This window comes from Prionailurus bengalensis, chromosome B3 (genome assembly GCF_016509475.1).
Source record: "Prionailurus bengalensis isolate Pbe53 chromosome B3, Fcat_Pben_1.1_paternal_pri, whole genome shotgun sequence".
Taxonomy (NCBI): Eukaryota; Metazoa; Chordata; class Mammalia; order Carnivora; family Felidae; genus Prionailurus; species Prionailurus bengalensis.
The window spans coordinates 133,035,977-133,063,565 of record NC_057355.1 but is presented as its reverse complement, the minus strand read 5'-3'; the positions used below and the strand labels follow the sequence as shown (position 1 = coordinate 133,063,565).

General features: G+C 40.5%; 1 protein-coding gene across 5 annotated transcripts in view; it reads left to right on the top strand.

Moving 5' to 3' along the window:
- The first annotated feature begins 10,719 nt into the window (after positions 1 to 10,719).
- EML5 (EMAP like 5) overlaps positions 10,720 to 27,589 on the top strand; it is a 185,316-nt gene continuing 168,446 nt past the window's right edge. For 2 of the 5 annotated variants that reach the window (XM_043556797.1, XM_043556796.1), the window contains exon 1: positions 10,723 to 10,972. In XM_043556797.1, the coding sequence (XP_043412732.1) occupies positions 10,776 to 10,972 (197 nt within the window). In that variant the 5' untranslated portion in view covers positions 10,723 to 10,775. Of the gene's footprint in view, positions 10,973 to 27,589 lie in introns of all 5 variants that reach the window. The other 3 variants (XM_043556801.1, XM_043556800.1, XM_043556799.1) reach the window with 3 other exon arrangements.

Genomic DNA, 27,589 nt, shown 5'->3' with positions numbered 1-27,589 from the left:
TTTTGTCAGAGATCAAAATAACATATTCTAAATCAGTAGTTTATAACCTTTTTATTACCCCCAAACACCACTCACGAACAGCATGCCTTGAAAAATTATGTGAACCAAACTGCAAATATTAATTATCAATTTATTTTTCAACCCTTCTGAATCAAAGCTTTATATTATAATTTTCTGATTAGTTCCCCACAAGACAGTAACTAATTGCAACTTTATAGCGGAGAAACCTGGTAGGCACCAACTTCACCAAGTGACCAAAGCTGATATAACCAATAACAGAACAAATAGAAATCATCTACCTCTGGATATGATGTAGTAAGACGGACAGACACTGCTTTTATTACTGCTAAAAATGTATAATGTGATCTAGTAATGAGGAAACATCAGACAAACCCAACTGAGGAACATTCAACAAAATAATCTGCATTCTTCAAAATGTCAAAATGTTGGAAGATAAAAAAGACCCAGAAACTTTTCCAGATTAAAAGAGACATGGAAATAAAAATGCAACATGTGAATAGGATCCTGGATCCTATTGAAAAAAATTTAAATTTTTCCTATAAAGGGCATTAATTGGACAATGGGCAAAATTCGAATAACGTTTATAGATTAAATAACAGTAATGTATCAATGTTAATTTGCTGCTGCGCCACCCTCTGTTTTTAGTAATCTCTTCAGGATTGTAACAGAACAGGGTCTCTCTTTATGTTCTTGCCCTTGCCCGAGCCGACCACTGATGCTTGTCACTCATAAACTTGTGGTGGGAAATAGGAGAGATGTTCCTGGTCCTTTTTGTCCAGCCTCTTGGGCTTCGTCAGGCCTGTGAGTCTGGCCTGGCAGTTAGACTTTTTTAGTACTCCTGCCCTCTCCCCAGGACAGTCAAATGCTACCATGTATCTCTGATCTTATTTGGGGGAGTTTTCTGTTCCCAGCCCAGTAGTATCAGACCTCTGCTTTGTGTTGGTATTTACACGGTATTCCTGGACCCAAGTGGATTTCCTGCACCTCCCTGAGAGCTGATAGATTTTGTAACTACCCCTCCCCTATCAGCAGTGGATCTTTATCTGAGGCCCATGGTCCAGGTTAGTGGGCAGAGTTGTCTAACAGCAGCCAACCATCTATCAGGCCTGTGTGGCTGTACCACAAAGGGGGCCACTGTCCATTTTCGTGCTCTCCCCCTGCTCTGATTTCTTCCTCATGAAAGCCCTCAAGGAGTTTATAGCTGCTAGGGGAGTCCAACATTAATGAATTGTGCAAGTAGGTATAAAATTACAATTTTGGTAAGTCTTTAAAAAACTTTTTTAACATTTATTTTTGAGAGAGAGACACACACACACAGAGTGGGCACACGGGAGGCGCAGAGAGAGAGAGGGAGACACAGAATCCAAAGCAGGCTCCAGGCCCTGAGCTGTCAGCACAGAGCCAGACGCGGGGCCCGAACTCATGAGCAGTGAGATCATGACCTGAGCTGAAGTCAGATGCTTAACCGACTGAGCCACCCAGGTGCCCATGACTTTGATAAGTATTATCAAAGTATTATAACTGGTGTTATAAGAGTGTATAAGAAGAGGAGTGGTGTCTTCAGGCTATTCAGGAATTGACTCAGGAATGACTACAGAGTACCAGTCAACCAGATGAAGGGCCTAGAGGAAGATCAGCATATAGAAAAGCCCTGTGGCAAGGTAACATGACTTGTTCTAGGAAACAAAAGAAAACAAGAAGTCTAGGGTGGCAGGAGGGCCAAGAGAGTGGGAGAGGGTGTGAAATGAAGGTGGAGAAATAGGAACCAGGCCCTACTGGGCTTCCTGGCCTAGTTAAGGATTTGGTCTGGATTTTAAAACAGTAGGAAGCCTCTGGAGAATTTCAAGTTCGTGTTGGTGGTGGTAGGGGGAATAATTTTAATGAGATTTGCAAAAACTAATATTTAAGCAACATATAGTTCAGATCCTACAATGTTTGTATTCTGCATAGTGAAGCCTTTGAGTTCTTGGAGATAAACCAGAATGTACTAGAAGGAACCACAAATAAGAGAGTAAATAAGATTCGAACTACTCAGTGATAGGCCAGTATTTTGTGTTTGGTTATAGAACGGGCACTGGAAAGTGACCTCTCTACACTGTATTAGATGGAGGTAAGTTGTAATTCAAAAGAAATTTTACATTAGCTTATTTAGTCACATTTAATTACGTGGCCTTATATCGTGAAATAAATTACCAGCAAATCTATATTCAGAAACATTTGGTATAGTTTTAAAGTAAGGTATAGTTTTAAAGGGCTACATAATATGTAAATCAAATATTTATTGAATCGCATAGGGTGCATAGAACAAAATACTGTAAAATGTAAAGATACTGCTTAGAGATAGTGTTTTATTTGCTGGTTAAAGTACTTTCCTGCCATAGGAAACTCTGTGGCTTTGAAATATATATGGTATTTTACTCCTGTCTTTTACACATCCTGGCTTTATCTCCTTTTAGCTCCAATTATCATATCTCTTCTTTCTGGAACTGTAGTATCTACAACCAGACTGTGGCTGCCTTACCAGGAAATGTCCTCCTGTATCAAAATCAGCTTCAGGCTAATCTTTTCATAAATACTTGGCAGCTAAGTTTATTTTTTTGCACAACCTATAGTAAATCTACTTTTGTTTCTTATCTTTCTTACATCTCTTTTTAAAAATAGAGTAGGTGGGGTGCCTGGGTGGCTCAGTCAGTTGAGCATCGGACTTTGGCTCAGGTCATGATCCCATGGTCCATGAGTTCGAGCCCCACATCCGGCTTTGTGCTGACAGCTCGGAGCCTGGAGCCTGCTTTGGATTCTGTGTCTCCCTCTCTCTGACCCTCCTCTGTTCATGCTCTGTCTCTCTCTGTCTCAAAAATAAATAAGCATTTAAAAATAAAAATTAAAAAATAGAGTAGGTGTTAATAATCAGTAGAATTCAATAAAGTCTCTTTTGATAAGAGCGTGATTACTCTATGATTATTTTGTAATTTTTAGGTACGGTATTTGATCTATTAAAATGTATATAGGGGCACCTGGGTGGCTCAGTCAGTTAAGCATCTGACTTCGGCTCAGGTCATGGTCTCATGGTTTGTGGGTTTGAGCCCTGCATCGGGCTTTGTGCTGACAGCTCAGAGCCTGGAGCCTGCTTCAGATTCTGTGTCTCCCTCTCTCACTATCCCTCTCCTGCTCACGTTGTCTCTCTCTCTCTCTCTCTCTCAAAAATAAAACATTAAAAAATGTATATATATATTTATATATAATTCACTTATTAACATACATTTTCACTTGTTTTTAAAGGTACTTATGTCTTTATCTTGTTTTCTTCTTTGGAACATAAATTTTTCAAAGCACAGACTGTGGGTTCATTTTCCTTGATTGCTCCTCCATAGTACCATAGTGATTCACACATGGGTGCTCCATTTATGTTTTGGCATGATTATGGCAGTGGTTCTTAACCTTTTTCCTGTGGCATGCTTTTGAACAATGGAAGTTTTGGTGATCTATTTGCAGGCATTACAAACATGAAGTGCCTTGAAACAAGTCAACAATAATGAGAGTAATCAGTACTACTGTATATAATAATATCTTTCAGTATTTGTGCAAGCATCTATGGCCTTGAAGGTGTTCTATTAAAAGTTCATTGAGCAAAATGGTCTCACGTTTTCTTTATCAGATTGATGTTAAGATGTGCATCTTACTTCCTAATCGTAGCTAGTTATACAACTGCTGTGCTGAGGACCACAGGACACTTGGCATGTAACTATGCCGTCCAAATCTTTGCACTAAGAGACTTGACAAACTCTAGCATGGCTTTAATAGCTTAAGACCATGATTGCAGAATTACTCATCCCCCTTATGCCTGCCTGAGAAAGCTCAATGCTGCCAGCAGTTTTTACTGTTTGTTCCAGCCAACACCTGGTAATGGGGCCATGTACTCCCTCTTAGAGCAGTTACTTTAGGAAGCTTGCAATTATATGTCCATTCTCTGCCCTTTGAGATGTAAATCTACCACCCCAAATTATTTCCTCAAGGACTGGAGAGTTGTCTCTTTGAAATGCAAGCATTCTGGGAGACAACTCTCACCCTCAGTCCCTGCATCTGCATAAATAAACAATTTCCTAACATTCAATATGATAAATACTAAATGGAGGATAAGGGACTAACTTTGGTGCCTGCCTTGCTTCAACTTGTACCGACACCTCCTGTCATAAAGATAGAAGTTTAATGGGGCACCTGGGTGGCTCAGTCGGTTAAGCGTCCGACTTTGGCTCAGGTCGTGATCTCATAGTCTATGAGTTTGAGCCCTGCATCAGGCTCTGTGCTGACAGCCCAGAGCCTGGATCTTCCTTTGGATTCTGTGTCTCCCTTTTTCTCTGACCCTCTCCTGCTCATGCTCTGCCTCTCTCTCTCTCTCTCTCTCTCTCTCTCTCTCTCTCTCTAAGTAAAGGTTAAAAAAAAATTTTTTTAAGATAGAAGTTTATTTCTTCTCCAAATAAGCTCTAATTGACAAATCCAGGTGTCCTAGTCATATGGACTAATGCCTCTTAACACCCTGCCATTCCTTTTCCTTAGCACACGCAGACTTTTAAAATATCGCTATCCTGGGGCACCTGGGTGGCTCAGTCGGTTAAGCGTCCCACTTCGTCTCAGGTCATGATCTCATGAATTCAAGCCCCACGTCTGGCTCTCTGCTGTCATCATAGGGCCCATTTTGGATCTTCTGTCACTCTCTTTCTGCCCCTCCCCACTCATTCTCATTCTCTCTCTCTCTCTCTCTCTCTCTCTCTCTCTCAAATAAATAAACATTAAAAAAAATCTCTATCCTTTTATTTCAGGGAAATTGGGTTCAGTATACACTGAACCCTCTTCCCTACTGCAATAATATTATTGAATAAAATCTGTCCTCACTGCTTTAACTAGTGTCCAGTTTGTCTTTGACAATAATATATTGCATAACCTGCTTAAGTCAATGTTCGCAGTTGCTGCAGAAATATATTTTATGTGTTGATCATGGTTTGGTAGCACTTGCACTCAGGAAGTAAGCACTTGGCTGCTGCCAGGTGGATCTATGTTAGGAGACAATGTTCCATGGTTCTCCTGTGCTTTTGCACATCTTGTTTGCAGAGGCACTGACTGCCTTTGTCCCAGACTAGCTTCTCAAGGATGTCTGTGTGGTAAACAACCTTGGAAGATAAAGACAGCATCTCTGTCTCTGGAGCAACGGGCAGGCTTATTTATTGTCCAGTATAGTAAAGATCACATCTCCCTTGTGGACAAGGGTTAAAGAGGCTTATTGCCCATTATAATAGACTTAGGATCTCTGACCTTGGTTGAAATTCCTCTCCTTAATGCAACTCATTGTGTGTGCAATTACTATCGGGCCCTCTTTGTGATACTCTGTGGGAATTGGGGCTCTCTGAGCCCATGGCCCAGAGATCACAGAAGAAGCTGGGTGATGCAACATGGAAGTGTGGGCATACCCACCATGAGGTAAGCCTCAACCAGTGGGAGAGGAGGGGGCTGGACAAATAAATGACCCCTCTTTCCTCTTTCTTCTTTTCTCTCCATTTTCTAAATCCTGACTTTAAAAATCTTTTTCAATATTCTATTACAGGAAATTTCCAATGTTACCAAAATTTATTTGAAAACCTAATTTTCAATGGTTTATAATATTTTTCATATGGGCTGAATGTTTTTACTTAAAGTTTTCCCTATGGTTGGACAGTTAGGTTTCTTTAATTTTATTGTTCTAAACTATGCCATAGTAAATATTTTGGTGCACGAATCTTGATCTGCATTATTATTATTGTTATTATTATTATTCTGCATTATTATTATTATTATTATTATTATTATTATTCTCACCTAGACCGTTAGCTAGGTGAGAAATTAGTGAGTCAAAGGATAAGGACATTTCAAGTCTTAAGATGTCTAAGTTGCTTCTAGAAAAATTTCTTGACATGGGAGTGGCCTGATCAGATCCATGATTTTTACAGATAACTCAGGTTGCAGAATCTAGGGAATGGATAATTAGAATTTGAACTGAACTATGGCAATGGATATTGAGAGGGTGTGGATATAGAGATGGGAATGGAGTTTAGAAATATTTCTAAAATAGAGTAGAAAGGAGTTGGTAACTGGGTATGGAAGATGAGAAACAGCAAGGAACTAAAGACAAATGCCTAGCTTTCCAGCTCACCTAACTGGAGGAATACCAATGTTGTTAAAACAGAAAAAGAAGATGGCGGAGGGAGATGGGGGCTGGGTGGCTCAATTAATTGAGCATCTGACTCTTGTTTTCCGCTTAGGTCATGATCTCACAGTTTGTGAGATCAAGCCTTGCATCGGGCTCTGCGCTGACAGCACAGAACCTGCTTGGGGTTCTCTCTCTGTCCCTCTCTCTCTCTGCCCATGCCCTGCCTTCTCTCTCTCTCTCTCAGGAAAAAATAAACATTAAAAAAAAGAAGATGGCAAGGTGCGTACAAGTGTAGAAGACACTTTGGTTGGAGACTTCTTTTACTTGAATTATATACCAGTTTTTAGAGGCTTTAGGTGAAATCTAGCCAAGTATTTGAAATATGGTTGCTGATGGACAAAATCTGTTGCTTTGGCATCTGGGCCTATCTGTAGAATTGTTTTAGAGGAGGGTATTTGGGTGGCAATCTGTTAGAAAAAGTTTTGTCTCAAAGATGCATTTATTTACCAGTCACCTGTTATTTTTCAAAAATTTAGATTGCATGTGTATTTAGTTACGTAAGTGGACGTTGGGTAATACTAAAGCAACAAGTCAACCCTGGGTAGCCACTGCTGGCTTCCATTCCTTCTTATTCTGGTAATAATGACTTCAATTTTCCTTGGGAGCATTAACCCTCTCCCATTCTCCCCTCCTATGGTTTTAGCACACTTGGCACTACTCTATGGATCCAGGCGTTGGGCACGTGTCTAAACTCAGCCAATCGGAGCCAATGGGGCTGAAGTCTAGGAGTTTCCAGGGGAACTGAAAAAAAAAAAGCTCTTTCCATAAGGACTGCTAAGGGAGTATGTTGTAGAATTGGAGCTGTTGGCAGCTATTTTGCTTGTCTGGTAATGGAGTCAACCCAAAGGAAAACAGAACGGATGACCTGGGCTCCAAACACGTCACTTGAGCCCTAAGATCCAAATGCATTGATGCCAGTTACAGTTTCAGTCCTATGTGGCATTAAAATTCCTTTTCTTAAGCCATTTGGAGTGGGCTTCTGTCATATACAGCCACAGAAGTGCTGACAAATATGGTATAGGGGATCAGAAGAAGGTTCCAGTTTTCAAAAGTTTCAACAATCAAGATAAAACTAAGAAGAATCCTATTGTGACTACACAAGTGTTCTCTTTTATATTTAGTGGCTGAAACGTATGTATGGAATGTCTACTATAGTGCCAGGCACTGTGTTAGGCTCTATACATACAGGTTAATTATGGGTTAATTAAAGGTTAATTATACAGGTTCATTAAAGGTATAGTTACAGAAATATATTTATGTACAGCTTATTAAAATATGAAAATAATTCATAAATGGGCTGAATTAGCTAGCGACGATTAACATAAATTTTGACTTCTGTATTTTGTATATTTTGCCTTATATTTCTTTTGTAAACCCGAGGGTAGTTCAAATCATTAGCCAGCAAGTAATTTGTTGTTTACTTTAATTTTAGAAATATTTCAAATATTTGGAATATAAAGCTCCATACTAAGAACTCAAGTTTCGTGACATAGATTACCAAAGGGCATGGGAGCTTTTATTTAAAATGTTTAATAAATGTCCACTTGTTGATGTATAGAGTTTTGGGGGTCGGTCTTTCTCTTGCATTCTTATTTGTAGTACCTTCAAAAGTTACTGATGGTGTGGTATCTTATCTAGTAATAAAAGCTTGATTAAGCTTTATGATGTGATATTAGTGAAAACAGATTATATAAAGTTGTAGGAGTAAGAACTAATCAGGTTTGGGTTTTTTCCTGTAATATCCATGAAGGCTTCTTTTTTTTTTTTTTTTTTTTAGCCATCTTTGTGCCTCAACTGTCTCTTTTGGTCTTCAGTTGTCAATTGAGGATGCTTTAGTTAAGAATGTTTTTGGGGCGCCTGGGTGGCACAGTCGGTTGAGCATCCGACTTCAGCCAGGTCACGATCTCGCGGTCCGTGAGTTCGAGCCCCACGTCAGGCTCTGGGCTGATGGCTCAGAGCCTGGAGCCTGTTTCCGATTCTGTGTCTCCCTCTCTCTGTGCCCCTCGCCCGTTCATGCTCTGTCTCTCTCTGTCCCAAAAATAAATAAACGTTTGAAAAAAAAAAAGAATGTTTTTGCTTCACACTCCACCCTTGGGGTCGTTAAAAATTGTTATGGAAAATATGATAATGGAAAAATAAATTATTTAAATCTGTTATTAATATGAGTATTTAAATATAACACGGGATCCATAAGACATTGTACTGAAAAATCTGAATCAGAACAAAGTACTTCTTATTCTTCACCATGCTGCATCTCATAAAAATTACATAGAACTAGCAATTGATGTACCACAAATATAGAGCTAGAAAATATTTCGTCTTTTCTAAGTTCACTGCTTAAATTTAGATAATCAGCAAGTTTGTCTTTTTCTCAACAGGGGTTTTCAGGGAACTCACTAGTGAGTTAGCAAACATATTCCTAAGAAAAAGACAAAAACCAAAAAACAAATAGTATGTGCCTTTGTCCAGAGAACCTCATAGAGGACTTTTTATGGCTTCAGAGCCACTTCTCAGGCCTGAGTTCTCTTTTCTTTCCAGCAGGTGCTCAATCTGAATTCCTCTTCTCTTTCTGCTGAGATTGTTGTTATCTGAGTCAAAAACAAGCTGTGAAGTGAGGCCCATTTCCCCCCAAGCTTGCTCACCACCCCCTTTTAATTTTTGGCTGTTCCCAGAAATTAGGACAAGGGCCCATTTCATTACAAAAGTTTTATAGCTAATCACTCTGAGAATAACAAAAATAACAAGCTTGAGGACTTCTGAAAGCTCAGAAACTTTATGAAGTCCTTACAGTGTTTCTTTCCTCCATCACACTCCCTCACTACCCTATACATATCGTGAAATACAGGGGATTTGATTTTTACTTCCAACCTTTCTGGGGGAGTTCACAAATCTGCTCAACCTTCAGAATTTACTTTTCATGAACTTTATGTAAATTCCTTGCTCTGAGATGGTGTTTCCCTGCCTGTATACTAGAAGTCACAACCAAAAGGTGGAAAGGTATCTCTTGTCTCAAGTTGGTAATTTGCATCTTTGAAGAAGGGGAGGAAGCAGGTAACATCCATTCCAAGGTACAGGTACCCTATAGGAAACACCTTTGTGTAAACACATTTCTTGAAAGGATACTAGTTTATTATAGTTCTTGTCAGATTTTCAAGTTTTGGTATTTCCCCAGGAAACCGAAACTGATTTTTTTAGACATAGAGGACTCATATTAGTATGAGTATTTTTTGTTATAAACCTTGTGGCTATCATCCTGCACTTAAAACCTTTAAAAGTATGGATTTCAAATTATTTTTATAAGTATTGTAATCCTGTGAGAAGGGGGGGGGGCACTTAGAAAACTAAGTAGGAGAGGAACTGACATAGTGAGGAATTCATTGCTTCCAGTGTTTTTGTTTCAGTCACATTCTCCATTATCACAATACTCAAGCCATCTTACTTCACCATTGCTACAATGCAAGAAATATCAACAGTTTATCGGTATGCAAAATAGGAACTAAAAAATAAATTCAGGTACCATAGCTATTTATTAAGGAATCGGACCTAGTGTGTCCTTTTATGATCTACATTAGTTTTAAGGTCACCTGCACAAATAAGAAAATGTACACGTAGAAAGTCAGGTTTTATCTCCAATGTCTGGTATAGTGAGCAGCGTGAAGCAATAAGAAACAAACAACACGCGCGCGTACACGCGCTAAGTACCAGGGAAAAAATGAGATTAGCATCCTGGGGTTGATTCTCCCAGGCAAAGACCTAGCCCAGACAGGGCCTTTCGAGACAGGCGCTTCCCCTACCCCCAGTAGTAGGAGGCGGAGGGTCGCCAACGGTCCGCGCGAGGTCTGGGCAGCTTCGCAAGGGCTCAGCGCGTGAAGGAGGCTGGGGAAGCTCGGGTGCTAGTCGCTGGGGAAGAGCGACCCGGCTGAGGTCCCCCGGAGCTAGCGGTGCCCTTACGGTCCCCAGCTGAGAAGGGCGGGGCGAAACGGGCGCGGGCGGCGACGGCGGCGGCGGCGGCGGCGGGGGGCGGGGCCGCGCGAGGCCGCGCCGCCGCTTTTCTCAGCTCGGGGTCGCGCGGCGCGGGCCCGCCGGGCTGGGGAAAGAGGCCGCGGCCGGGCGCGAACGCCGCAGGTGACCCGGGCGGGGAGCAGGCTGCGCGGGCGGCTGCTGAGGAGTGAAGGCGGGGGGCGGAACCTCGCTCGGCTCCGCTCACAGCCTGGGCGCTGCGGGCTGCGGAGACGAGCCGAGCTGAGGCGGGAGAAGGGCGCGAGACACCCCACTTGACGGCCGGCGGCGCCCGCGGCCCTCAGAATGTTCCGCGAGGCGAGGGTTCTCCTCCCGCCCGTGGGCTGAGGCGGCGGCGGCAGAGGCCAGAAGGAGCGACATGCACCTGTCCGGCGCGGCTTAGAGGTCGCGGCAGGCGGGAAGTCCCGGCCGCCAGCGGGAGGGCTTTCTTGGCTGGGCCGCGGCCGCCTGCCGCTGCCGCGGGCCCAAGCCGGAGCGGCGGGGTGGGCGCCCCGACATGGCGGCCCGGAGCGCCCCGAACTGCCACCTGCGACTCGAGTGGGTGTACGGCTACCGGGGCCACCAGTGCCGCAACAACCTCTACTACACGGCGGCCAAGGAGATCGTGTACTTCGTGGCCGGCGTCGGCGTGGTGTACAGCCCGCGGGAGCACCGGCAGAAGTTCTACCGGGGCCACAGCGACGACATCATCAGGTACGGGGGAGGGGGGGCGGCCGTCGCCCGTGCGAACCGCTCGCGGAGTTGGCACTTGCGCGTCATTCCGGGTGCGGTGACCCGCTGCTGCAGGGAGCATCACCCCGGACGGAAACCCACCAGTGTCTTGTCCCGGATCCACCCTGGCGACACCCGGCGAACCCCTTTCCGTCTCGGTGTTCTAGAGTCTCTCCCTTGCGTCGGTGCGGAGACACCGGGAGTTCGGTTTTATGGCTTTGTGCCCCTGTCCTTCCTTCGAATTTATGAAAACTGCAAAAAGGTTATTTTGGTAGCGGTTTACTCCTTTAAATCCCGTCAGAGATTTCTTATTAAACGAATTCCGAAAGGGCCCGGGAGAAATCCTTTACCTAATGGGAAACTGATAAAGAAAGGCACCGCAAGCTGTGGGCTCTAAAATACTGGTCCTGGGAAGCGCCCCCGGTAGCATCCTGGAGGGCACTCACCTCCTGGCCATAATGATTAGTTCGGGTTTCACTGCCTCCTGTTATCAGATAGGAGAGAAACCCCGGCAGCCTTCAGGTGATTCATTGGAAATTAAAAATCTGCACACCTAAGGGCACTTTGGTAGGGGTTCAGCTGAACAAGCAGCTGAAAGTGAGTCTACTGATTTCCAATTCTCATTTCCTCTCAAGGACTCCTAGATAGATTTAGTGTTTTTTATTTAAATCACTTTTTTTTTTTTGCATTGTAATTCTGTTTTCAATGCTTGTTTACATTTTAGTGAGCCGGTATATTTGAAATGTAATTTACAATCAGTGTCTCCGCAGGACTTTTCCGACAAAGTTAAAAGCTGCAGAAATTCTCCTAGGCCATCGGTTATGCTTCAAGCACAGCATTTTTGTCCTTGACAGGAGAATAGCTTTTAAAAGATTCTGGGAATGTGTTTGTGGGCTGCTGCTTGGTTTTTTTGGGGTTTTTTTTTGGTTTTTGTTTTTGTTTTTTTTTTTTTGTTTTTTAACAAGAGATTCTGTGATTTGACTTGGTTACTAAGTTATACTCCCTTCTTTATGTTCCACAGGATTTAAATCGGGCATTTGAAATCCATAGCTTGGTTTGGTGTTTTGTAGGCAAGATGCTCTGGCACTTGAATTCTGTAAATAACAGAGTTGTACTGCTAGTTTGCGCGTCTGTGCCTGTGTGGTTTGTAAATGGGAAAAGGGGGCCTAAAGGTAGAGCAAGATGGAGTAAAGATAAGGAGAGCAGAAATTGACATTCTGGAATAGGGAATGAGGTGGTATTTTTGTTCGTTGGTTGTGATTCACCCCAAGAGTAGAATTTGCCCCAGTTCTTCGTCGTTTTCCCTAATAGTTTCCGCTTTCTCTCTTTTTTCTTGTGTTAGGTCCCTCACAATACAGGGGAGGGTAGCTTTACTCAGCTGAAGCAGCCTCAGCTGAAGCCCTCTTCCAGATAGTATGTTTGTTGGGTTGAATTCAGTAGGTGTGATGGGTGTGAAGGATTTTGAGGTCTTCTCAGGGTGCACTTCTATTGTTTTTACTTCTTGGTAGTTGAGAGCAGGATGGTACTAAGGCCTTCTGAAACTACATATGGTTTATTTGACGGGGATAAATGATGTTGTGTTTATCCTGCAGCAATTAAAGCTGTATTATATGTCACACTGCTTGAGTTTTTATAATTGTGTTTCAGTAAACATATATATATATGACTAATTTTTGCCATAAATGGATGCATGCTTACGATTTTATGCAAATGATTCATCCTTAAAATAATTTCTAACAAGAAGGTTTCCCCAAAAATTGCAGTGGGGTACTAAAATCTGAATCATGTAGTGTCTTGAAATTGGTGGCATATATTTAATACAGTATCAAGATTATAACGTAAACATCAGTGAATGAAAGGGCTCTGGAAATTTTATTTCAGCCAGTAACGACACAAATCATTCTTGTGAAATAGATCCAACAGATTTTCAAACCTTTCAATTTGTTTTCAATTCAATGTTTGAAGTAGAAGTATAAAAATTACTCCAGTAACTTTTCAATTATGTCATAGTAGAAAATGTAATACTCATAAATGTGATACATGGTGGAAAACAATGTTCCTGCAAAGTTAGGTTTAGTAATAAAAAAGTCAATACTGTTTTTTACCATGTTTTGTTTCCATATTTGGTTGAAACTTGTGTAGAATTTATTGGTCAACTAGGACTTAGTCTGGGGCTAAGATTATTCCAGAATGAGCAGATTGTTCTTCTTAGATTTTGAAAATGTAGGTGCTATAGTAATTGTAAAGACTGATTCATGACCAGTCTGTCATGTGCTAACCAGTTCTCTTACCATTTTACTACATCTAGTATGGCCAGTGGTGGTGCCATGTGACTTGTCTTATTTTATCTGTGTTGCTTGGAGTTGTCTTCTTTTTGCCATATCTCTATATATACTTCTCTTCTAATTTATTCTTTAGTTGTATTTATTTTAGTACTACAGATTTATGTAGAAATTCATTTCACTGTCAGAAATCATATAGGAGGGGCACCTGACTGGCTCAGGCAGAAGAACATGTGACTTTTGATCTCAGGGTTGTAAGTTTGAGCCCCACGCTGGTGTAGAGATTACCTAAAAATAAAATCTTAAAAAAAATAATACAGGAATTTTAAGGTCACTTTTCCTTTTTTTTTTTCCCTCCCTACTGTGTCTCAAGTTAAAATGATAATGATAAAATTCTCCAGCTGTTAACTGTTTATTACAGGTTTAAATTATAAAATAAAATAATTATAAAATATTCTAGACTACTGCCAGTTTTAGCACAAGAAGCACATCTATAGCTTGGTCTATATTTTGAAACTTTTCCCAGTTGTCTTCCCAAAGGATGAAATGACTTTAAAATTTTATTTTGCTAGTTACTTCCCAACACTTTTTGTCACGTTTGTTCTTGAAATGAATATTATTGACAGTTTTCAAATCACTTATCACCAGTGAAGACCACTCACTGATGGACTATAGTTAGCTTGGTGCATTTTGTTACTTGATTCTGGTTTTCTTGTGCACATGAACCTCCACATTGAACAGCCTATGCCCATTGTTTGTATATTTTCTAGGTACAGAATTGAAGTTTTTTTTTTTTTCCTAAACATGGTGAAAGTATCTCACAAGGTGATGATGAGACCAAATTACATAATGCATCTGAAATACTTTGAAGGGAGTACCATATTATATGGTTGCAGGTTAGAATGATAATTATTCATTGCTTCTAAGTATGACTTTTTTTTCTTTAGACACAATGAAAGGTGTAGTAGCTCTTTCCTTCAATTGTGGTAGGTGGTGTCCTTAAGAAAGGAAACTGACCAACTGTGACCAATAAGAACCTGGTGAGTGAGGAGAGCCTGGCCTTAAAGCTTTCCCTCCCAAATGGTGGCTGAGCAGTGGACTCTGATGGATTGGGAAGGGGGGGGGTGGGGAGGGGAGAGAAAAGGGAAAACTGATCAAGCCTCACCGTAATCTAGTAAAAGTGGTTTTTAACAGCTCTGTATTTATGGTATAGAAATTGAATTTATTCAGGGTGCCTGGATGGCTAAATTGGTTAAGCTTTCGATTCTTGACTTAAGCTCAGGTCACGATCTCAGGGTTTGTGAAATTGATCCCCACATGGAGCTGAATGCTGACAGTGCAGAGCCTGCTTGGGATTCTCCCTCTCCTCTCTCTCTCTGTCTCAAAATAAATAAACATTAAAAAAAAGAAATTAAATAATACAAGTCAAATTCTTGTTGGAAAAGCAGTTCAGAATGTCTGATCATTTTATGGTGGATCAGGGCTTTTTTTGTACCTTTACATGGGTTTAAGATACAACTTTTTAAGGTCAGGAAGGAATTACTACAAATCTACCTGTTGTCTGCTTATGGGTTTTCACATATACGGTCAATATTTCTCAAACCAGGCTGATTATCAGAATCCTTTAAAGAGCTTTTTGCCAATTTTTTAGACTTTTCCTTAGGTGCACTAAGTCAGAATCCTTTACATATAGTTGGAGCCCGGAAATCTTTTTAAAGTGCCCCAGATAATCCTGTTTGGGAAGCAAACTGCCAGTCTGTATCCTAAAACATGCATGACTAGAATTCTCAACAAATAAGCAATTTGAAAAATGAGTATAAACCCTCCCTTCAAAGCTGGTACCATAATTTTCTTAAGCATTGTGTAATATTTAGAAGCAGTAATTCCAAAAATATTAGAATGTATACAGAATATACACTAGAATATATACAGGACATAAAATATCCCTGTGTTTAAGTTACTAGAATTTGGTGAGTTTAACTTTCACAGACAGTATGATGATTCTATTCTGTAAGATTTCATGTTATGTCTCTGAATATAAAAATATTTATGGTTGTTTTACAAATACTGCATGGTTTAAGGGATAACATTAAGAGATGTTTTCAGAGAAAGGTGAAATTATCTGGGGGCACCTGGGTGGCTCAGTCAGTTGAGTGTCTGACTTTGGCTCAGGGCATGATCCCACAGTTCGTGAGTTCAAGCCCTGCATTGGGCTCTGTGCTGACAGCACGGAGACTGGAGCTTGCTTTTGAGTTCTGTGTCTCCCTCTGTCTCTCTGCCCCTTCCCTGCTCACGCTCTCTCTCTCTCTCTCTCAAAAATTAAAAAAAAAAATGAAAAAAAATTAAAAAGAATTATCTGGAATAACAGTTCAAGATATCATAAATGTAAATTAAATGTATCTTTATTGTTTACTTAAGGGAAAAGTCAGATTTTTAGGTTTGCATTATAATAACTATTGTTTTATAATGCCTCATTGAATATGCAGGGAACTAACAAAATATATTTTGGATATAAATTAAGGAAAACATGGAATAATAAATTCTTAGAACTATTAAGAACTTACTGTTCAAGGCTTTTTCACACCTCAAAGAAATACAGGTTTCCTCTGCTATCTGAAAGTAGCATGTTCCTATGAAACCTTTTATAAGCCAGAATGACATAAAGTGAAGAAGCAGTCACCATTCATTTATATGGAAAAATTTTTGTGCATTCCTAGATCCCAAAAATAACTTCTCTTTGCTTTTCTGAAGCAAAGAGAATAACTTCTCTGCTTTTCTGTGCTTGGGACACATCTTGCTAATGGATGCACAAGATAAATTAAGATATAAAGCACAAATGCTCCCAGTCACAGTTCAGAACTATGACAGCTTGATGCTAGGATGCTGAATGTAGTTCCAAGCAAGGAGCTTGGTGGAGCCACTCTCCCTGGTTGGGGTACATGCTCTGTAACAGCTTGCAGTAAAACAAACACTGAATGCTGTTTTGCTTCTTGCCTTTTTTGTAAAAGCTGAACTCCTTTTTGGATTTCTTCAGTTAGCGGAAACAGGTACTAGTGTAGGTCTTTTGTGAGAGAGAGGTGGTGTAATATGAACTTTCAAAAAGCGGGAGTACCTGTATTTATTGAGCATTAGTTTTGTGTAAAGGTCCTGTCTTAAGATAGTCAGAGTTTAAAGACACAGTCAATTAAAGAATTACTTAAAATACTGTGTGTACTAGGGGTAGCATTGGTGTACCTGTAATCTGGTATGCTCATGGGGACATAACAGTTCACAGTGATGTTTCCTAGTGAATATATTACCTAAACTGGGTCTTTAAGGAAAACAGGAGGACATGTCATCAGAAGAAATGAGTGAAGGTGTAGCATTATGGAAATAGGTAATATCATATGCAGTGGTCTCGTGTTAAGAGAGAATATTTGAAAGAGTACTTGTACTCGCTATCTTTAGTTCTTTTTCTGCCATTCAGTCCTGGCTCTTCTCTGTTTCACTGTAGCAGCTCTTGTCAGGGTCACCAATGATGTCCACATTGCCACATTCATTGGCTGGTTCTCTGTTCTCATCTTTTGATTTATCATCATCATTTGCCACAGTTGGTCACTCTCACCTCTTAAGACACTTTCTTCAGTGGCGTTTGGGACACATCTTAGTGTAGACATAGGTATTTCTTGGTTTACTTATTCTTTCAGCAAATATTTATTGAGTACCTGTTATTTGCTAGGGACTATTCTTTTTTTTTAATGTTTATTATTTTTGAGAGAGAGAGCACGAGCAGGGGAGGGGTGCGCGGGCGCGCGCGCGCACACACACACACACACACACACACACACACACACAGAATCTGAAGCAGGCTCTAGGCTCTGAGCTGTCAGCAAAGAGCCCAACATGGGGCTTGAACCCAGGAACCATGAGATCATGACCTGAGCAGAAGTCAAACATTTAACCGACTGAGCCACCCAGGTGCCCCTAGGCTCTGTATTTTAACATTCTCAGGCAGTATGTGAACATATTAAAATTTGAAAAGCATGCTCTAGATCATTGGTTTTCAAAGTGTGTTCCTTTAACCAGCAGTATTAGCCTCACCTGAAAACTTGTTAGAACTACAGATTCTCAGGCTTCATTCTTACCTAATCAGGAACTTTAGGTAAGACTCAGCAGTCCATTTTAGTCACGTCCAGATGATACTGATGTAGTTTAAGTTTGAAAACACTGCTCTAGATTCCTGATTCTTAGCCCTGGCTGCATATTAGAATCATTTGGACAGTCAAAAAAACAAAGCAAACATAATAAAACCACCAATGACTGAATCTCATCCCTGCAAATTCTGATTAATTTGTTTCGGATAGCTCCAAAGTATAGTTTTTTTGTTGTTGTTTGCTTCTGTTTAAAAATTTTAAGCTTCCCAGATGATTCTAATGCAACCAGAGTTGAAAACCACTGTTCTAAATATAGTAGTAATCCATGTTTAGCTGGTGGGCTAGGAAGTCAACCTGAAAAAAAGTTAAGGTCTGGTCAGATTTATTCACGTACTATTATGTATCATATAACGATGTGGATAATTTGCTAGATACTGAAATCCCTTTAAAAACTTCAGACCTCTTCACTCTTACCATTACTATTTAACATAGTGCTAGAAGTCTTAGCCACAGCAATCAGACAACAGAAAGAAACAGAAAGCATCCAGGTGGGCAGGGAAGGAGTCAAACTTTGACTATTTGGAGACAACGTGATACTCTATATAGAAAACCCAAAAGACTCCATCAAAAAATTGCTAAAACTAATAGTTGAATTCAGCAAAGTTGCAAGATATAAAATCAGTTTGCAGAAATCTGTTACATTTCAATAAATCAATAACAAAGTAGCAGAAAAAGAAATCAAGGAATTGATCCCATTTGCAGTTGCACCAAAAACAGTAATACCTAGGAATAAACCTAACTAAAGAGGTAAAAGATCTGTACTCTGAATTCAGCAAAGTCGCAGGATATAAACTCAATGTACAGAAATCTGTGGCATTTCTATACATCAATAATGAAGCAGCAGGAAGAGAAATCAAGGAATTTATCCCATTTACAGTTGCACCAAGACCCATAAAATACCTAGGAATAAACTTAACCAGAGAGATAAAAGATCTGTACGCTGAAAAATAAAGAAAGCTTATGAAAGAATAGAAGACACAAAGGAATGGAAAAACATTCCAGGCTCATGGGTTGGAAGAATAAATATTGTTCATATGCCAATACTACCCAATGCAATTCCTATTAAAATAACTCCAGCATTCTTCACTAGAATTCACCAGAATTCTTCACAGAGCTAGAACAAAAATTTTTTAAATTTGTATGGAACCAGAAAAGACTCGGAATAGCCAAAATTATGTTAAAAAGAAAACTAAAGCTGGAGGCATCTCAATTCTGGACTTAAAGCTGTATTACAAAACTGTAATCATCAACACAGTATGGTACTGGCAGAAAAACAGACACATAGATCAATGGAACAAAATAGAGAACCCAGAAATGGACCCACAATGTATGGCCAACTAATCTTTGACAAAGCAGGAAGGAATATCCAATGGAAAAAGGCAGTCTCTTTAGCAAATGGTGTCAGGGAAAACTGGATGGAAATGTGCAGAGGAATGAAAATGGATCGCTGTCTTACACCATATGCAAAAATAAATTGAAAATGGATGAAAGACCTATGTATGAGAAAAGAAACTACCAAAACCCTAGAGGAGAACACAGGCAACAACTTCTTTAACCTCGTCTGGAACAACTTCTTACTAGACACGTCACTGAAGTCAAGGGAAACAAAAGCAAACATGAAGCATTGGGACTTCCTCAAGATAAAAAGCCTCTGCACAGCAAAGGAAACAGTCAACAAAACCAAAAGGTAGCCTATGGAATAGAAGATCTTTGTAAATGACATATTGGATAAAGGTTTAGCATCCAAGACCTATAAAGAACTTATCAAATTCAACACCCAGAAAACAAATAACCCAGTTAAGAAATGGGCAGAAGACATCAATAGACAATTTTCCAAAGAAGACATCCAGATGGCCAACAGACACATGAAAAGATGCTCGACACCACTCATCATCAGGGAAATACAAATCAAAACCACAAGGAGATACACCTCATACCTGTAAGAGTGACTGAAATTAACTCAAGAAACAGCAGGTGTTGGTGAGGATGAAGAGAAAGGGGAACTCTCTTACACTGTTGGTAGAAATCCAAACTGGTGCAGACCCTCTGGAGAACAGTGTGGAGTTTCCTCAAAGTTAAAGATAGAACTACCCTATGATCCAGCAATTGCACTATTAAGTATTTATACAAAGGATACAAAAATACATATTTGAAGGGGCATTTGCACCCGATTGTTTATAGCAGCATGATCAACAATAGCCAAACTATGGAAAGAGCCCAAGAGTCCACTGACTGATGGATAAAGAAGATGTGGCATATATATAAAATGGAATATTACTCAGCCATTGAAAGAATGAAATCTTGCCATTTGCGATGATATGGAGCTAGAATGCATTATGCTAAGTGAAATAAGTCAGTCAGAGAAAGAGAAATAACATATGACTTAAGTCATGTGTAATTTAAGAAACAAAATAGATGAGGGGTGCCTGGGTGGCTCAGTTGGTTAAGCGTCCAACTTCGACTGAGGTCATGATCTCACGGCTCATGGGTCTGAGTCCCGCATCAGGCTCTGTGCTGACAGCTCAGAGCTTGGAGCCTGCTTCAGATTTCTGTATCTCCCTCTCCCCCTCCCCTGTTCATGCTCTGTCTCTCAAAAATAAATAACATTAAAAAAAAAAAACAGATGAACAAATGGGAAGGCGGGGAAGAGGAGAGAGGAAAACAAACCACAAGAGACCCTTAGAGGACTACAGTAGAGAACAAACTGACAGTTGATGGAGCAAAGTGGGTGGGAGATGGACTAGATGGTGATGGTTATTAAGGAGGTCACTTGTGATGAGCACTGGGTGTTGTATGTAAGTGATGAATCCACTGAATTCTCCTGAAACCAATATTGCACTGTATGTTAACCAAAATTTAAATTAAAAAACAAAAGAAAACAAAAAACCTCCTGACTTGTTGCCTAAGGACCTCCCATGCTGGACTGCATAAATCTCTATGTTTGGAGATTACCAAAAAAAAAAAAAAACAATCCTCAGTATGGTTTTCTGTTTATTGATGGATCTGGTCAGTATCATCAGGGACTTAAAACATTAAAAGGAAGATATCATACATCATCAGTTCAGAAAAATGCTCACTCACTGGGGACCTGAAAGCTTTACTTAATGGGCAAAGTTATGTGCATCCTGTATCAAGATGATGTATCAGATGGTGATTTCAACAGACTCCAGGAACAGTTGCAGTGGGTCTGCCTGAGTAATTTGGGCCATGGAAAGACCAAGATTGTCCATTAATAAATTCCATTTTGGAGTCAGAATCTGCACTCAGAAATAAACCAAATATGTTAATATTTGATAGGACATATAAATACATCAAAAGGACAGATCAGGGGCGCCTGGGTGGCTCAGTCGGTTGCGCGTCCGACTTCAGCTCAGGTCACGATCTCACGGTCCGTGAGTTCGAGCCCCGAGTCGGGCTCTGGGCTGATGGCTCAGAGCCTGGAGCCTGCTTCCGATTCTGTGTCTCCCTCTCTCTCTGCCCCTCCCCCGTTCATGCTCTGTCTCTGTCTCAAAAAAAAAAAAAAATGTTAAAAAAAAAAAAAAAGGACAGATCATCCCTACCCTGTGAAATTCTAAAGTGGATGTATTTGCATAGACAGTTCAGATAGCACAATAGGTACATGTCCAGTCAGAAAAGTAGTGGAATGCTGTGTTTTGAAGGGCTTCAGACCACATGTTGCTGTTAACCAAGCATAAAGCAGCCACTAAAGAGCGGTCAGACTGGCTTCACTCTGTAAGGCCAGCAAGTTCTGCATTGTGTCTCAGTATGGATCAGTATTCTGAGACAGCATAGCACACTGGCAAGGGGTTACACCTAACCAGCATAAACAAGCTGCTTTGGTTACTGTGGTATCTGTTCTAATTACAGGTAGATCATGACATCACCATATTGGCCAAAGACTGCAAGAATGGGTACAAAGGCCTTCATAGCTCCTGGATTTCCTATCTAAAGTATTACCATCTGTTGGCCAGTGTAATTTAAAGGTGAATTGGATTGTTAAAACGTCAAGTGAAATACAGTGCCTGTCTTAAGACACTGGCATGCATATCCATCTGAGGTAGTAAGCATAGGGGAAAAACACTAACTTCTTGGTGTTGGTTGAGTACTAGAATGAGGGGATAGGCATGGGACAAAAGATTGGAGTCCATACGCAGGCTCAATTCATTATAACACCACAAAATTCTTAATTTATTTTTCTTCTGGGATGGACAGCTCATAATGTTGGATTGGCAAACAGGAAGTTCTGATTGTAGGAGTTGTTAACTCAGATTTCACTCTAAAAGTTACCTTGTTATTCACAACTGGGGGGAGAATATCTGGTTTTACTTTAATCCAGAGGCTGGGGAAAATAGGGATAAAGCAGAGAGACAGATGGGACATGAAGTGAGAATTCTGGATTATAACATTGCTATGGATGGATGGTGTCAACATCTTGACGGAGCCCAAAAAAGGGAGAGATCATTGTCATGGATGCTTAAAAGCATGGAATATGAGGCATAACAGAGAGTACCTGATTGAAGTTAAAGAACCAGAAATAAATTGTTGGCAAGAGGGGTGCCTGGGTGGCGCAGTCGGTTAAGCGTCCGACTTCAGCCAGGTCACGATCTCGCAGTCCGGGAGTTCGAGCCCCGTGTCAGGCTCTGGGCTGATGGCTCGGAGCCTGGAGCCTGTTTCCGATTCTGTGTCTCCCTCTCTCTCTGCCCCTCCCCCGTTCATGCTCTGTCTCTCTCTGTCCCCAAAATAAATAAACGTTGAAAAAAAAAAATTTAAAAAAAAATTGTTGGCAAGAGAAGTGTACATAGCCTATTCCCCAAATCAGAAGAACTGAGCTGTGCAGCTTCCTTGTCAAGGAAATGCTCCTGCTCTTCCTGTGAATCATGTACCTAGTTCACCTCCAACAAAGAGGACAACCATTTTCTGCTTCAAATCCATTGGAATCTCTTTTCAATTCTGTGGGAGACTGACTTTCTTAGGAGATACAGTACTAGACACCACTGCCTCCGGTGGGGAAGCTCTCATTACATATTTATTTCAGTCTGTGGAGCATAATTAAAATTGCCACAGGCAGTTGCTCGTAAGAATTTTTCAGTTTTTGCTTGGAATGATGTTGCTCGTGATATTATTTAAATTAGCCACAAGATGATGATGTAACCAAGTCTAACCACCTCAGTGTCCATATTTTTACAGGTGGTTGATCAGGGTGCAAGGCATAATACCCAACCAGGAATGGAAAGTGAAAGGCCATTCTAAGTCTTGTAACATAGGTGATGACTAACTACAGACTCTATAGATTAGTCATCATTACTTGGTTGCAGTGTGACTTTTCTAATTATTAGTTAACTTGTGGACAATATTATTTAGCAAAGGTGGCACTACTAGCATGGTAAGAAATATTACCGGTAACCTGGATGTTAGATTCAGATGGCATGCACTTGGAAAGGGTAATATTTGTAACCCCGAAGAGACTGTGTAAGAGAGTGAGGGTGACTTGATAAGGAGTATGAGAGGGGCACCTGGGTGGCTTAGTTGGTTAAACATCCAACTCTTGATGTCGGCTCAGGTCAGGATCTCACAGGTTGTGAGAACAAGCCCTTTGTTGGGCTCTATACTTAGTGTGGAGCCTGCTTGGGATTCTCTCCCTCTGCCTCCCTCCCTCCCTCCCTCTCCCTGTCTCCCTCTCCCTGTCTCCCTCCCTCCCTCTCCCTGTCTCCCTCCCTCTCTTCTCTCCTTTCTCCTTTCTCCTTTCTTCTCTCTCCTTCTGCCCCTCCCCTGCTCACACACACTTTCTGTCACTCTCAAAATAATAAACTTAAAAAATCAGAGTATGAGAGGCTTGGTAGGCGCCCCCCTCAACGAGTTGTTGTTATGTTTTTAAAATTAGTGATATACACTATAGAATACTATTATAAGAAATTGAAAGGTGTAGAAAAATATTTACCCACATCTTGTAATCTGGAGATAATACTACTGTGTTTTATTATTTTTTTTAAGTTTATTTTGACAGAGGGAGAGAGCGAGCCAACGAGAGGCAAAGGGAGAGAGAGAATCCCAAGCAGGCTCCATGTTGTCAGTGCAGAGCCCAACGTATGGCTTGATCCCAGGAACTGTGAGATTGTGACCTGAGCCAAAATCAAGAGTCAGATGCTCAACTGACTGAGGCACCCAGGTGCCCCTAATATGTGTTTTAAATTGGCACCCCAATTTATTTCTGGTTCTTTAATTTCAGTTAGGTACTCTCTGTTATGCCTCATATTCCATGCTTTTAAGCATCCATGACAATGATCTCTCCCTTTTTTGGGCTCCGTCAAGATGTTGACACCATCCATCCATAGCAATGTTATAATCCAGAATTCTCACTTCATGTCCCATCTGTCTCTCTGCTTTATCCCTATTTTCCCCAGCCTCTGGATTAAAGTAAAACCAGATATTCTCCCCCCAGTTGTGAATAACAAGGTAACTTTTAGAGTGAAATCTGAGTTAACAACTCCTACAATCAGAACTTCCTGTTTGCCAATCCAACATTATGAGCTGTCCATCCCAGAAGAAAAATAAATTAAGAATTTTGTGGTGTTATAAGCCTTTCTTTTTTTTTTTTTTTTTGGTAAGCTCTATGCTCAATGTGGGGCTTAAACTCATGACCCCGAGATCAAAAGTCACATGTTGTACTGACTGAGCCAGCCAGGTGCCCCTTCTTTTAAGCCTTTTAGATACATATATTCCTTTTTAAAAAGTCTTTGTGTTTTTAGAGCAGTTTTAGGTTTGCATCAAAATTGAAAGGAAGGTACAAATTTCTCATATATTATTCCCTGCCCCACACATGCATAGCCTCCCCAATATCCACATCACTCACCAGAATGGTACACTTTTTTTTAATTTTTAAAAAAATTTTTTTTCAACGTTTTTTGTTTATTTTTGGGACAGAGAGAGACAGAGCATGAACGGGGGAGGGGCAGAGAGAGAGGGAGACACAGAATCGGAAACAGGCTCCAGGCTCTGAGCCATCAGCCCAGAGCCTGACGCGGGGCTCGAACTCCCGGACCGTGAGATCGTGACCTGGCTGAAGTCGGACGCTTAACCGACTGCGCCACCCAGGCGCCCCAGTTTTTTTGTTGTTGTTGTTTTTTAATTTTTTTTTCAACGTTTTTTGTTTATTTTTGGGACAGAGAGAGACAGAGCATGAACGGGGGAGGGGCAGAGAGAGAGGGGAGACCCAGAATCGGAAACAGGCTCCAGGCTCTGAGCCATCAGCCCAGAGCCTGCAGAATGGTACACTTTTTACCGAGGATGAATATACATTGACACATCATAATCACCCTAAATCCATGGTTTACCTTAGGGTTCACTCTTGGTGTTATATATTCTATGGGTTTGGACAAAAATGTACAGTGACATCCGTCATTGTAATAACATATTTTCACTGCCGTAAAAATCCTCTGTGCTCTGCCTGTTCACTCCCTAGCTCTACCACGCACAACAGGTAACGTTTTGCCTTTTCCAGAATGTCATGTAGTTGGAATCATACAGTATGTAACCTTTTCAGATGGACTTCTGTCATTTAGTAATATGCATTTAAGTCTCCTTCATGTGTTTTCATGGCTTGATAGCTCATTTCTTTTTAGTGCTAAATATTCCATTGTCTGGACGTACCATTTATCCATCCACCTACTGAAGGACATCTTCCAAGCTTTGGCAACAGTGAATAAAGCTCCTGCAAACATCTATGTGTAGGTGTTTGGGTAGACAAAAGTTTTTAACTATTTTGGGTAAACACTAAGGAACACAATTGCTGGATTATATGTCAACAGTATATTTAGTTTTGTAAGAAACCATCAAACTGTCTTCCAAAGTTGTACAATTTTTGCATTCCCACCAGCAATGTATGAAAGTCTCTGTTGCTCATCCTCCTCAGCATTTGGTATTGTCAGCGTTCTGGATTTTGGCCATTCTAATAGACATGTAGTGGTGTCTTGTGATTTGCATTTCCCTGATGACATGATGTGAAGCATCTTTTCATATGCTTATTTGCCATCTGTATATCTTCGTTGATGAGGGGTATGTTAAGGTCTATGGCCTACCTTCTCTGACAGCACCGAGTCTGCTTTGGATTCTCTCCTTCCCTCTCTTTCTGAACCTCTCCCCTGCTCACGTGCTCTTTCTCTCTCAAAATAAATGAATAAACTTAAGGGGGAAAAAAAGGTCTTTAGCCTAATTAGTAATTGAGTTCTTTATTTTCTTATTGTTGAATTTTAAGAGGTCTTTGTTTTAGATAACAGTTCTTATCAGATGTGTCTTTTGCAAATGTTTTCTCCCCATCTGTGGCTTGTCTTCACATATTTTTGACATTGTCTTTCACAGAGCAGAAGTTTTTTATTTTAAGTAAGTCCAGTTTATCAATTATTACTTCATCTATCACGTATATGGTGTTGTATCTAAAAAGGCATCACCATAACTGAGGTCATCTAGGTATTTTCCCATGTTTTTTTCTAGTAATTTTATGGTTTTATGTTTTGTATTTAGGTCTGTTATCCATTTTAAGTTAATTTTTGTGAAGGATGTAAGGTCTTTGTTTAGATTCACTTTTTGCATTTAGTTGTCCATTTGTTCTAGCATTATTTGTTGAACAGACTTTCTTTTTCCATTGTTTTGCTTTTGCTCCTTTCTCAAATACCAGTTGATTATATTTATGAGGGTCTGTTTCTGAGCTGTCTCATCTATAAGTGTTTTTGAGTTCCACTATATGTTCAGCAATATACTAGGCAATATGTGGAATACAACTTAACTGTAATATTGACTCCAAGAATACTAGGAAAATACTCATGCTTTCTTTCTCATTAAGAAAATTGGAGGGTACCTGGGTGGCTCAGTTGGTTAAACGTCTTTCAGCTCATGGTTTGTGAGTTCGAGCCCCATGCTGGGCTCTGTGCTAACAGTGTGAAGCCAGCTGGGATTCTGTTACTTCCTCTCTCTCTGCCCCTCCCCTGCTCACCCTCTCTGTCTCTCTGTCTCTCTCTCAAAATAAATAAACTTAAAAAAAATTTTTTTTAAAAAGAAAGAAAAAAAAATTGGAGCCGGTCTGGACTGAGAATCCAGATTCAGGCTCTGGCCTACAGCTCTTTCATTCAGATGTTTCCACCTGTGCAGTTGCAGATTTCCAACATCTTTTTTCAGATCCATGACAAGGTTATTCTAGCAGAGAAAGAACACTGCATTGGGAGACAACCTGGGCTCTAGTCCTGACTATCATTAACTAGTACGGAAACATTAACCAGAAGATATTGAAGCTGGAGAACTTGTTGTGGAGTTCACATTTTTTGTAGGCAGCTGCACAGCCTGGGTCAAAGAACATTAGCACAGTGGAGTCATGTATTTTCATCTGCTTACCTGGTATGCCCAGCTCAGCTCTAAGCCCAGCTCTAAGCTGGCAAACAGACCCACTCATTGGGGCGGCTTTATCTCAATATAGATAGGCTTCTAGTAACAATAAAGGTGGTTCAGATTTCTGTCCCTTATATTATGTGGTCTGAGATGAAAGTACCTGCAGCCATGAGTAGAAATCCATTTTTAGTGTTTTGTCATTTACAGATTCTTTATTTTTTAATGCTACACTCCAGGCAATAAATCTTTGTGAGGAGGGAAAGTTCCTTAGCTGTTTAGTAATGCTGATGAATTTGATTGCTTGGAAATTAGGATATGAACAGTGAATTAAGGATGTGAGATTGTTAAAAGTAGTCTAAGGTTAATTACTTATGGGGTGTTAGTTGGTACAAATAGGAGTTGTGATTATGGTAGATATTCCAGAATAAATCTACATTGTCACTTCAAAAAAAAAAAATTGGAACCATCAGAACTGTCAGATTTTACCTACCCATCAGCAGTACATCCCGCTCTTATCTCATAGTAATCTCTCCATGTGTGAATGAGATCCTGCTCCAGATCTCATTGCCTGCTCCAGAGTTTCTCCCTGGTCACCTATATCAGTATTGTTGATGATTCTTCTAAGTTGATTCCTGTTAGCACATAAAATATGCTTAAAAGATAGTCTTTTCAAGAAACAATATTAAAAACAAATGAATATCCACATGGGGAAAAAAATGAACCTCACCATATACAAAATGTAAGTCAAA